General features: G+C 40.1%; 1 protein-coding gene across 6 annotated transcripts in view; it reads left to right on the top strand.

Annotated features, from left to right (window-relative positions):
• The window catches only part of MAP2K5 (mitogen-activated protein kinase kinase 5), a 141,080-nt gene that overhangs the window by 113,196 nt on the left and 14,498 nt on the right, over positions 1-13,386 (top strand). For all 6 annotated transcript variants that reach the window (XM_055715552.1, XM_055715550.1, XM_055715548.1 and 3 more), the window contains 2 exons: positions 2,183-2,244; positions 4,614-4,659. In XM_055715552.1, the coding sequence (XP_055571527.1) occupies positions 2,183-2,244; positions 4,614-4,659 (108 nt within the window). The remainder of the gene's footprint in view (positions 1-2,182; positions 2,245-4,613; positions 4,660-13,386) is intronic.

The raw sequence follows: 13,386 nt of genomic DNA, 5'->3' as shown, positions 1-13,386 counted from the left end.
AGCGCAGCTTGGGAGAGCCAAAGTGAAATGCTGGTGGCTTCAGAGCTGTTCATCAGCTTCTCCTGCCCTCTCATCATGCAGTTTCACTCTATTATGGGTCCGTCATCTCTTTGTGATTGCAGAAATTATCACCTACCAAATGAGTGTGAAGTGCCACGTGCCTGTCCTGTTCCCCAGCATGGGCTGCTCCGAGCTGGCAGCCCCGTTAGAGGGACGTTCCTAACAGGCTCCTCACTTGCATTTTTCTTACAATAAACAGCAGGGATAGATTGCTGGGCAGAGCCAGTTCCCCAGGGAACGGGCTCTGATAGCTTCGCCCTGTGGTTTACAAAATGATCTGTGCTGCGTGCCCGGAGTATCTCCTGCTGTTCTGCTTTGAGTCCGTCCCACCTGGGAAAGTGGCTTTTGCTACTCCCAGCCCAGGAAGGCTCTGCCGGACGAGGAAAAATGGTGGGGAGAGGCAAAGCCTGCTGGGCTCCGCGCCGGTGTAAGCAAGCCTGACATTTTGTTCTGCGTTTTCTGTATTAATATGAATAATTTTCATGCGCGGTTCTTTGAAGTGGAGAAAGTTTAATTGCGCTGCTTATTTCCTTGTCTCCCTTCCACTCTCAGGTGGAAACCTTCCTATATTGATGTCATTTATAAGTTTAGAAACAATAACCTCTCCCTCACCCGGTCTAAGTTCAAAGAGAATTTGGGCATGTTATATCAAACACTCCTTGTTTTTAATAGAAGTCTTTGAAAATTGTAAAGCAATTTTGGCTTCTCCTTTTACTCTTCAGTTACTTTTGATTTAATTGTATTTTCCAGCAGTTTCCAATTGTTTGAATTGGAAACAAAGCCTTAATAAGAGTTCTAGTTAATTTTCTGTCTTGTAATTACCGATCTCATTTTTCTGATAATTGGCCACAGCAATTATATGTATATTTACTAATCACATAGGAGGCTCTGCAGTTGTGTCTATCTGCCACCATTGATAATGGCACACACATTGCAGAGGTGCTTTTATCATCTTCTTTTTTCCACTACATCAAAGCTATTTCCTCGCATTCTCAATAATGAATACATGCATGCATTTGACACAGTTGTGTGCTAGAGAAATTGTTTGGCTCCCACCAAATGCTGCACGCTCTGAGTTTCTTGCCTGCAGCGCTGGAAGGTTGTATGTAATGATATATTGCTCATCCAAATGGCCAAAGCACTCCAAAGCACAGTGAGATTAAAATAAGTCATTCCTTTGTTAATTTAAATAGGTGCATGTATCATACTTTGCAGGGTACTTTGTGTAGGGATGTCAGGGAGGAAAAAAGATGCCGAAAGGTATTTTTAATAGCAAATGAGAATAGCTGAGAATGGAGTCATTTGCAGCTGCCTGTTTTATGTGGCTCTCTTGTTCCAACTGTAGGTCTAATGAGATGACACTGTTAAAGTACTCTGCAGTGTAATTTCATTACATCCTGAGCTGTTACACTATAAACACAGTGGAGCTCTCTGTCATTCTTGGAAAAACTCCTAAATTCGTAAAGCCCTTCTTTGCAAATGGTGGTGTTGTTTGTTCCCTGTTTGTATTTTTTTTTTTCTCGTGCTTTAGATTTTTTTTTTTCTTCCATAAATACTGGGTGGTTATTTTCTACCACTGGACTGGTAAATCCTGCATTTTTTTCCTCTTAAAAATTCTTTCGCCTTTTAAATCTAGAACAGACAGCATATGAGGACAGCCTCTAAAATGAATAAGTGTAAATAAACATGAGTGTAAATAAATAGCAAATACAGTGAAAGAACAAAGGTCAACGCAAGAATAATTTCACAGCTCTTTGTTAATTACAAGACCATTTGTGTGTTACTTAAATAATCATTAATTTCTCATTTACACTTTCCCTACCTTCCTTTTTACCCTGTGGCTATCATTGTCCTTTTTTCACCTCCCCTCAGTGTCTTTCCACATGTTTTTACCCATTGTGTAATACTCATTAGTTGAAATTCAGTGTTTTATAACACATTCTCAGAAGAATTTGTACCTTTCTCCCTCAAATTCTCTGTGTGAAAAGGGGCCTTTATCACTTCCTTCGTTTTTTCTTTTTTTGGTTTTGTTTTGTTGTCGCTGTTATATTACTATCCTCAAAAAAAAAAAAAATTATCTTCTTTCCTTCTGACTCTGCTTCTTCTTTCAATCCAATCCCAGGAATCGCCCGTCCTTCCAGCCGGGGAGTTCTCTGAGCCATTTGTACACTTCATCACTCAATGGTAAGCTCAGTTTGCAAACATGCCATGCCCTCAATGTAAATGATACATGCCATTAACTCTGCAGCTCTGCGAGACCTTATGGCTTTCCTTGCATCCTTTCTGAGAGAAGAGGGACTTGGGGGCCTTGGGCAGATGGGGCAGCAAAGCTAAGCAAACTGTTTAAATTATGTAAACGTTATTTACACAAAGGGTCGTAAAAGTACTTACAAGGGTTTCTCCTGTTTTAATAAACCTGCCCTGAATGTGGGTGCAGTCTTGTGCGCTGAGACTCCTAAGAACTCATCTGGGGATAAAGAGGCTACAAAGACTCATGTGTATAATATTATTCAGTGTTTTTTTAAAATATTACTTATAAAATTGCCTCAATATTTAGAAAGGCAAGCAGCCTTGATTAATTCATTGGCTTTTCAGTAAGTAATTTTTACTGGGAGTCGTATTTTAAAACACACCACTGGGTATATTTTCTTTCCTTAAAACTGAATAGTTCATTGAAAACCTTTTAAATGAAAGGAGAATTGGGGAGAGGAGGAATTTGTAGGATAAAGAATACAGTTCTTGAGTGACTAGAGAATAAAAATCTTGAGGGTAAGCTCTCTTAAAGAAACAAAGTGAAGGGAATTATTTTTTTTTTAACTGTCGCATCTCCCCCATTCCAACCCACCCCCCCAAAAAAAGAAAAGGCGAGGGGGCAGCTATTTATGTACAGCAGGAGAAACAAGCTTGAATTCTGTAAAAATACGATGTGTTTGATGGAGAAGCCATTGCTTCTGCAAACACGCGCTTCCAGGGCTGGATGCTCAGCTGTGCTAAATCGGATGGAGCCATCTCAGTGTGTGCCACTGCAAGCTGCAGCCGTGGGGCTGAGAGGGAATCCTGCTCCAGGGATGCGCCCTCCTTGACGCCCTCGGCCCCCCGCAGGTCTATAGGTTGGGCTTCACGGCGCTTTCAGATTCTCTGCTATATGCAAAAAAACAGCACTGCAGCAAGAGTCGCCTGATAAAACTGGATTTTGAATATGCAACACAGGAGAAAGTACCTCTCAGGACTGACATAGCATGTAACAAATAATACAGACACAAAAAGCGGTCTGATTATCGGTTAATTAAAGTAACTAAATAATTAAAGTTTGTGTAACACAGGCCTCCATTTTCAATAGTTTCAGTTTACAAAGCGCAGTGCTGCTTGGAGGATTCTGCAGCGCAACGAACTGATGTGTGTGGAGGTCTACGCGCTTTATCCTTGCAAAAAAATTGACGACAGACTGTTTTTAAAAAAAAAAAAATTCTCATTGAGGCAGAGAGAGGGATAACCTGTGTTAAAATTTCCACAGATGTCAAACTGAAGCATAACTGATGGTGGCTAATAGCCTTGTTTTCCCTGGGGACACAGCTACTTTGGACTGTCAGATTAGAACTGCTACCAACCCACTCGTCAGCCAGCTTGCGTTACTGGCTGATGCCTGCATTATTTGAGGGGCTTGTTGTTATTTGTAGGGAGGGTAAATCGTATTGTTAATACCTCTGATTTACAGCACAGATCGTCTAGTATTTTAGAAATAGTGTCAGATTGGCCGTACTTTTTAGTGGGAAGCACTACCATTTAAAAAAAGCAAATGAGAAGAAGCTCTATACTATTTAAGCAATCAATTCCTGATAAGTATTAGAGATGTCAAGTGAACAGCGTATCAGACTTTATGACTTTATGCCAATTACGCCATAAACACTGGCTGTTTGGATGTAATCCAATTAGTAGGCAGCTCCTGATGGTCACCTCTGTGCCATGTTATTGTGTTCCTTCATGCAGCTAAGCACAGCCTTCAATAGCTAATTGCACCTGTTGCACAGAAAACTAGGACTATTTGGATGAGAAACATGATCTTATAAACAGGTTAATGCTGTGTAATGAACTATCACCCTGCAGTGTAATGGAAATAAATGTGAAAAAATTAAGGTGGAAACCCCAGGGTATTGTGCGTTCCTCCTGAAGCTGTTTAGTGTTAGAGTTAAATTTCCCACCTGTTTGTATAATACTTTGTGTCGAGCTATGTAATAATCCCTAGCAAAATGAGAATCAACTTACTGTGCCTTCTGAGCTGTCTGGTTTGCAGTCTTCTCTGTGTTTTATACACGTTCATGGTTACAAACGGCATAGACCACCGCATCCTGTAAGGGAGGGGTGGAAGGGAAGGAAGAAATCCATTAACGTTTTGGCCACTGTCAGGAACCCTGTCTTCCACTGGCACATGATAAAGTTAAGAAATACGTTGAAATTCTTCATTCTGTGTTAAAAGAGGGTATCTTCAATATTTAAGCAAGTAGAATAAATAAGCAATTGTTTATATATGAACGTTTTTGTTTTATGACACATAGCATGAAAAAACAACCAAAGGAAAGGCCAGCACCTGAAGATTTAATGGTAAGTGAAACTTCAGAGCCCCTCGGTGTGTATTTGTCTATGAATATTTTTTAATTCATGTATATAGAAGTGTATCCATTCTCTTCTGTATTTTTTATTATTTCATGTAATTACATACTGATTTAAATGTAAGCTCTTTCTGGCTTGTGCAGCAGTTACATATTTACAGAGAGCACGCAAACCAAAGGTGGAATTATGACTCCACTGAGGTTGATGGGCATTTTGCTGTTACCTTCACCGTGGCCCAGGCTTCACTGGTGATTTGGGGAGTTAATACAGAACTTTCACAGCCAGTATGAAGTTTCAGTCAAAGCCATTTTGATGCTTAATACACAGTTTTTTTCAGTTCGTATGTCCAGGGATTACAGCTTAATGTAGGTCACTCTTTGTCATCATTTGCCAGTCTTAACCGAGGATATGGTCAAAGTAGTGTATTTTTGATGAAATGCAGGAGCCACTGTTTTCACTTATGTTCATGTAAAATGAAATTAGATTAGCTACAGAAGATTGAGTTAATACGTAGCTTTGGTCTGTCCGCAGAAGCACGCTCAGTGTTGGAATCTGAGCTCAGAGACCACTTCTTCTGCTTGCAATTGCCATTTTTTCAGGAAGGCAGTAATGGGGTACCTGCTCTCAGGCTGGTCCCCCGTGGCTGTGCATTTAGTGCAGAGTGCCGTTTTGACTGGTTTTAAGCAACTAGAAAAAATTCTATACCAAACAATTACCACAGATATTTACAGTAACTTATATTGTAGATAAGAGTTGTAGGCCCCTCTGACTCACCTCAAATATATTTGCTTTTTAAAGGTTTATTGCTTTTCTTTATATGTTGTGTTTCCTGTAACTCAAGAGGTTTCTGTAGAATCAGAATTTATTTTCTGTGCATTAAATATTTGGGAATAATTTTAACACATTTTAACAAGATCAGGACACATTTGCATCGTTTCGTTTCTTGCTTACATGCTGCGAACTGCGAGTAGAATACACAAGTGTTTCTGTTGCAGCTATTCTCTAGTTAAAGGCTAATCTCTGAAGATGCCTTGGGGCAGGTATCTCACAATCCAGACTAGTCTCAATTTAGATCCTGGTTAATAAAGTATTTAACTGTGAATCTAATTTTAAGGATATTAACTTCAATAGATCTACATTTGAAGTTAGGCACCTGCTTAAATACCTTGGTAAAATGAGGCCTTAAAGTTTATCAGAGCCCCTCCACTTTGTGGTGGTGTGTGTCTCGTATGAAAGGCTTACACTGCCTTATTTTGTCTTTTTTATTAACTTTTGATGGTTGGAAAATTCTTGCAGTTAGTCACATCTGAGAAAACTTGGAACAGGTTCTAGAGATGTAGACACATTTACCTTGTGCACTATTATGCTATGGCTGGATAGCTTAGCTATTAAAACAACGGAATAGGGTTTCATAAAACCTGTATCTGTTTGTAAATGTATGTTTCAGTGATGCAATAGGCCTGCCACTTATAAATAAAACATCTGCAGATCGCACATACCCCCATAAGTATATATGTATGTTTGTAAGCAATAACACCACTCCAGGGTGTAGAGTCATAAAAATGAGGCCAAAGGGTGAGTGCCTGCAGTACCAGGGAAGTGCACAGATTTATCTTTACAACTACATGCCCTGGAGTGTGCTAGTCCCCCTTTAAGGATGTATTTTGTAAAATAATTTTAAAATTATAGCGGCTCAGGAAAAAAAAAAAAAAGCCTTCCTACTTTTTAAACAAAATCTTTTGTTTAATCCATTTTTCTCCTCATTCTGCTTTCTATTCAATTATAAATGAACTTGCAACAACAAGTACTAAAGCATGAGGTAGACTGCTGCTGAAATAAAGAAGTGACCCAGTCCTTGCCTGCAATGTGGCTGACCCTCATAAGATGCCCTAAATTCCCTCCTCCAGCCTTGATGGGCTCAGAGCACCCTGTGCTTTTCTGTAACAGACTCACTATTAGCTCAGTAGTTGCTCACCGTCAAGCCCTTTGCATTCTTGCACTTACCCAGTCTTGTCAAGGAGCACTTTATTTATAAAACCCATATGCATATATACATTAGCATCATATGTTGGTATGCACACAGCGTAACTGCACATATATATACATACGTGTCTGGAAATTACCATACTTTGTTGGAAATTGGGGCCAGAACAAAAGCTGTTAAATACCCTCTTTTTTTCTAGATTCTAGTTTTTCTAAATTATAGAATTGCTTACCACAATACCTTTCTAGTTCCACGTCATCCCTTTCTGAAACCTCTGTTGTAATTCTGATGGGTATCTCCCTGTTAACTACCAGAGTGGGTAGAGTGATGCAGGCACTATCGGTGAAATCCTGGACTTGTCAAGGTCAGCTTACCATTGATTGAAATGAGAGCAGGATTTCACCTTGTTCATTGGGTTTTGGGGGTTTGTGTTTTTTTATTTAGAAGCGTACTAGCTAGGATGAAAGGTACAACACACAATCATTGTTACCTTCAGACAAAACCATGGAGTGCAGGCTTTCTCCCCTATGAACATTAACTGTACTGGAAGTCACTATTTTGTAACCAATTAGTATAATTAAAGACTGAAAGCAAAATGAAGGGAGCAGAACATCAATCTTTTTCTGCTCTCCTGATAATCAGTGAATTGTTAAATGCGTTTGAAGAGCCGACTAACAATACCTGGCAACTCCAGTGAAGTCACAGGGCTACATCAGGGATGGATTTACCCCGTCTATCATGTTAGGAAGCCCTTTTTTTATAAAAGTCACTGCACATTTTGTCAGAAAATAGGGCCAGAGCCAAGGCTGTATGCAATTCCCGTGTAAAGTCAGGTATTCTATTACCATAGATATTCTTGCGCAAGTGAATACCAGATTTCCGTAACGGCTGGCATAAATCAGGCGCACGTATTCACGCACGGTCGCTATGCCCTTCCTTCTACATACCCATCCACAAAACAGGATAGAACATCAGTTTCTCTGTGTGTATTTAATCAATAATTTAATTGTTTCAAAATATTTCAAATTAACAGACTTGTTCCACAGAAGTGGGGGGGAAAAAAAAGTAATTTCACCAAAGAGTGAGAAAATTGTCCATTCAGGGAAAGACATAATCTCTATAATTCACCAGTGGTGATTCTGAACCTCGCGCTTACAGTGTCTGCTCTTTTGTCTCCAGTTTGTTCCCTCGTAAGAAGAGAAAGGCAAACAGTCAATTAAATTGAATATACTCCTGTTTCAGCACCAGGGAAGGCCGCACAACATCTTAGCGTATTCCTCTGTCTCTCTTCTCTTCCCTTCCAACAAGGAAAGAAAAATCTCAACAATTCTTCTGTATAAAGATTTATTTTATTCCCCTCCCCCTGCTGTGAGCTTCCGGTTTTCATCTGGAACGTGGAGTTCCCTGGCATGGCAAGCCTGGCTCCCAGGGAAACGCAGGCACGCCTGTATATTTAGCAGTTGTGATGTGGCGGTGCGGGTAAGGTTTGAACTCCTGCTTGTGCCGAGTGTATGGGTAGGTGTCTGCAGGCTGGTTTGCCTCGGGAAGCTGTAGTTCTGACTGTATTTACGGTATTTTTCAGCAGCTTTCCATCCTAAGCTCTATTTAATGGAATCTATGCATAGTAAGTAATCAGGTCAGAGAGAAGCAGCATCCCCTGTTTGAGATCAATCGCTGGCTAATACTTTATCTAGGCCACTTTATTATCTCATGCTGATTCCATTCCCATTCTCCTCCTCCTTTGTAGCATGCACTTCAGCTGTGGTAAAAGTACGTATCGCATACATATTAAAAACATATACCCATTCTATCTGTATGTAAATGTGTGAGACACAGCTGGATATTGCAGGAGTTTGATTTACTAATAGTTATTATCTGTTCTAGCTGTTCAGAGGCAAAGAGAGTTTCAGAAAACAAGCTAGCGCAGAAATTGCCTTTATGATATCACTATCCTGCTTTGGTAATTGTTTAAAATCTCTTCTTTAGCTGGAAGCTTGGCCTTTTATTTTGCAGATTGTATGCACTTTTCAGAAAGCCAGCAGAATTCTTGAAGTCTCTTGTTGAGTTTTTTTGTTAGTACAGCATTGAACTCTACCATGCTACATATGGCTATTTAAACAAAAGCGATTTACTTAAAGAACTTGTGTTTGAGAACCCAAAGTTAAGTGTGTAGCAGTTATTCCATTGTGCCTTGCCACATAAGGTGCATAAAAGTACAGTCTTCGGGATGCTGCTTGGATTTTTTAAGGAGGGTATTGGGCAAGGAGAGGCAATGCTTTTGGCTAAGGAGATCGGTCACCTTCTGCACTTGATTACTTTTGCACAGGTCTGATAATTTTTGTTCAAGTCTCCAAATTTTAAGCACTACTCCTAGCTTTTCTCCTTTTTCAAATTTTAATTTACTGACACTTTTTATGTTGGTGTTCTGTCAGTTTAGAAGACTGTATGATAAATGGTATATTATCTGTGTCAAAACCACGGACTTGCTGGAAAACATGTTCTTTGTTTTTTCTTATTTTAATGCCTAGTGCAATTTTGAAATTTCCCATTCCTATGCATTCAGCAATTCCTCTCTGTGTTTCAGGAGTGGCATTTAGATCAGGCACCCTGATCTTATTTGCTACAATGGGCATTTTTTCAGATGGATCGTTTGTATATTTAAGTGTGTTAAGATACGTGCCAAGATATTAGAGACTCTCAAAAACGGATTCTGGCTGGCTGTTCCCCCATCTCCAACAAGTATAGGAAATTAAAAAGGTGAAGCTTTTAAGTATATATTAAGTATATGTAGTATTAATAATGTATTTTAAGTAGCTATATTCCAGAGGATCTGGACAGTAGCACTTCTTACCAGGCAGAGCTAAATTTATTTGGAGCTTGTTGTGTTAAACCATTGTTTGTTGCTCTTAGGAAACACTTTTATGCTTTAAACAAAGAAATGGAGGATCAGCATAATCCTATCTGGATGTTCATATAAACCTTCAGAATAAAGACAATAATATACTACCCACTTACGTTTGTCAATAAAAGGGATTTCCCCAGCGGCTGATTGGGCTTCTGCATTAGAGCAGTGGCATCATTGACTTGAGTAGCTGAGATGGCTGTACGGGTTGGGGTTTTTGATGGTGTTAACTTTTAGGAAAGACCAGAGAGCCGTCTGTGCTTTGCTTTGCTTTTCACAAATACATCCCATAAATCTCATGAAGACAGCTTTACAGATAAATATTTTCTCTCTCTACCTATCTGGATGTTTATGCCTCATTGCTGGATCACAGTGACCCAAGAATTTTCCCTCTTCAGCTACTTAGAAGCATTAGGGTTGGGGATTTTTTCCTGAGCCAGTTCAGGATCTCCTACCAGTGATGATTTGTCCAGCATAAAATTGTCCATGCTTGGAGCTCTGATGGATAGCTTTGTTTGCAAAAATTTAGACTCTCCTCTGTCACAGTGGTCCCAGTTATTCACCCCATGACAAGGAGAAATTCTGACAGATGCCAAAACACATGCCAGATGTGAAGAAAAGGGCGCTCTCCCGATTTCTCATGGAAAGAAGCACAAAGCCAAGTCTTTTGGCAGTTGTAAATATAGAATCATAGAATTGTTTATGTTGGAAAAGACTTTTTAAGATGGAGTCCAACCATTAAATGTATATGATAAATACAAAACGGTATCTTCAATCTATCAATTCAGACATAGAGTGGACGAGGAGTTCTGGATCAAATCCTGGATAGACTGGAGGCCATGTCAAAATTTATATTGACTTCATTGATGCTAGGATTTTACACTAGGGCTCAGGGTGCTCTTGTCACTGTGTGTTCATTATCTTCCTTGCCCAGGGTAGCTCAAGAGTTGGAGAAAAAAATGTCTTCTTTCAGGTGGCAGCATTGCTCAAGCCATTCCCCACTCAACTGAAATGGGGAAAGGTGGGTTATGGATCTTGTATGGATCTTGCCCCCTCTCTCTTTCCCTCTGTCTTTCAAAAAAAAAAAAAACCAAAAAAACAAACAAAAAAAAACCCTCAGCCATCTCTGTCCTTAGGGGTATGGTTTGTTGTTCTTTGTCACTTGGAGAAATCGGCTACTGAAATGGAGAAATACATTCTATCAGCGTCACTAAATCCAGCAATTACAGAAGACTGAGATTGTGACAAGGTTAACGTGTGAGCATTAGAGTTTGAAGGTGTTACGTCCATTCACTGTTTTCTGCAGTCGTATTGCTCATACCACCGCTTACTTTTTACAGAAAATGTGAACAGCTGACTTTCTAACGTGCCCTAAAGCTGCACGATATACTGGCACTTTCCAGTGAAATGTGAAGTGACTGGAGTTGGCTGGAAGAAGAGTTGAAAATCTAAGGAAATTGGACAAAAAAAAAAAATTGGCAACAGCTTAGAGTGATACAGTTAATATTTTTGGTTACTTGACTCTCCTGGGCTTTGCAGTTTAATTTGAGCAAATGTTTCATTTGGCACTTCTGGTTGTTCTGTAGTTCTGCAGGCACAGAGACAAATATTTACATCTCACTCATTTTGGTAGTGGAATTGCAAGTCTTTCGATGATGATACATTGAGAAGCTGTGCATTTGTCTTGTTGATATTTTTATGTCAGCTGTCTTCCCTACATACTTACTTTAAAAAAAAAAAACAAACCTGTTAACAGTTCCTAAATAGGAGCCATAGCCTTAATTCCCAGAGTATTGTCCTCCTTGTTCATTCCAAATTCATCAAGGAATTTGGTCTAACAGGCAACTGTTGAAATCTCCATATGATATTTATTTGTTTAATGAAACTGGATTTTTAAATCTATTCAAACACTCTGTGTGAATTAAAATTGCTGGCATTTGTGCGGTACGAGCTCCTCGTGGCTCTGCGTTCTGCTCAGCACCTCCAGCCGCTCCTGCAGTATTAAATAAGAGCAATAATTGCTTCTGAATAAGCGGGGTATAAAGCAGGAGATACAGATACGGCTTCTTAGTGACCTGTGCACATTATGCCTCAAATCCCTTAATCAGATTTGTGCCGCTTGATTCTTGCATCCGCAGAAATTCAGCAGGAGGATCAGGGCCTAAAGTAGTAAAAAATCAATTAATACTACTTTCTAATTTGTGCGGTTGACAAAAACGCATATAAATAGGGGACATTTTTCTACTTAAGAGGGCCGCACTGAAAGATTTTTAATTGGATTTTCATTGTGATTGACAGCAGTTGATTATGACAGTAACTTTATTTGGCTGGACTGTTATAGCCCTCTTGTTCAGGGCTGCTTTTTTTTTTTTTTTTTTTTTCCCCCCATCAAAGCTCTTTTTTATCCGCAGAATCCCGGCGGAGCAGCCGTGCCTGTGAAAGAGCCTTTTAGCACCTTTGTTGCCGCCATCCCTGGTGATGATTGGGCCCAGCTGGTAGCAGATAGGAAAATGTGCCTCTCACAAAGAGGTTGCATCTCCCCTCTCCCTTGTTTCAATAATTTTAAGAGCCCCAGAAACCTGTTGAGGATTAGAAGTAGCTTTAGATGTGAAATGAGTGTTAAGTATTAGTAATCGGGAGATTAGGGCCCCGGGGACAATGGGAGATAAACAACTGCAATTAAGGCAAATCTGCCAGAGTAAACAAAATTTAGCAGAAACAGATGCCCTAACCATTTTGGGGGATTGATTGGAGGGCACCGAGGAATCGATTTTTGTCTTGTTTACACTTCCAAACCCCTGTGATAAACTGGGAGGCTAAATATTTCATACAGGCTGATTTTAGTTAATTTTTTTCCAGCTCCTCACAGTAGGCCTGCTCTCTTCTAACAGTGACCAGGCCCGAGTTTATTCAGCATTCACAGGGAGCAGCTAATTGTCTATGAAGGGCCCCTGTGTTTAAATGGGCTTGACAGGAATTTAAATTTTGTTTCAATCAACCTCTGTGCTCACAGCCTGCTCCAGTTTCTAATTTTTAAATTAAACATGATTTTTTTTTTTGTAATTTTTTTTTTTTGAAGCTGTGGCCTCTCCTCCAGAGCCGGCTGCTCGCGCTCCCACCCGAGGCAGCTGCCGCAGCACGGGAATGCGCAGGTTTATTAAGGCCGTAATAGCAAAAGCACGACGAGCTGCAGCCATGGAAAAGTTCATTGTCCCATAAATGTGCATCTGCCTGTTTGGTTTTAATGGGAGATGCTGGGGTAAGCGCTCGGCTGGTGTAAATCAGGATGGCTCAGCCAGCGACTGCCTGCGCGGCTGGGGAGAAACAGGGTTTCCACTGGGGAAAGGCTCCCGCTAGGGAACGGTGGCATTAAAATACAAGTCTGAGAATGGAAATGGTTTTCTTGGCCTTGGACATTTGTTCAGTGACCTTGTGAGAGATTCAAAGGAATTTATGTTTTTTTCTCCAAGCCAACTAGTGGTGATATATTTTGCGTTCTGTGTTTTCAGCAGGGCTCCGTGCATTTGTTTGGGCGTCATTTCATACCTGAACTTTCTCTGCTCTGGAGACGGGCTGATTTGCCAGTATATTCATGTTCAGTCCTCTAATACTTGCTTTATTTAGTCTCTTTACCAAACCTGGCAAAAATGAGGATGCTGTTTTGCACTGGATGCAGGCGATGTGTAGGCATGTAATGTGATATGATTGTACACTGTACTTTTAAAAACAACTTGTTCATTTGCAGAAACTTCATCACAGAAACGCTAGCGAAGTATGGGCTGTTTCATTCTCCCTTTTTGTTTCCAGCCAGATCATTTTCTGGGGTTTTTTG

This window comes from Falco cherrug, chromosome 7 (assembly GCF_023634085.1).
Source record: "Falco cherrug isolate bFalChe1 chromosome 7, bFalChe1.pri, whole genome shotgun sequence".
NCBI classification, from domain to species: Eukaryota; Metazoa; Chordata; class Aves; order Falconiformes; family Falconidae; genus Falco; species Falco cherrug.
The sequence above is the reverse complement of the archived record's forward strand: the minus strand, read 5'-3'. Positions and strand labels throughout refer to the sequence as shown.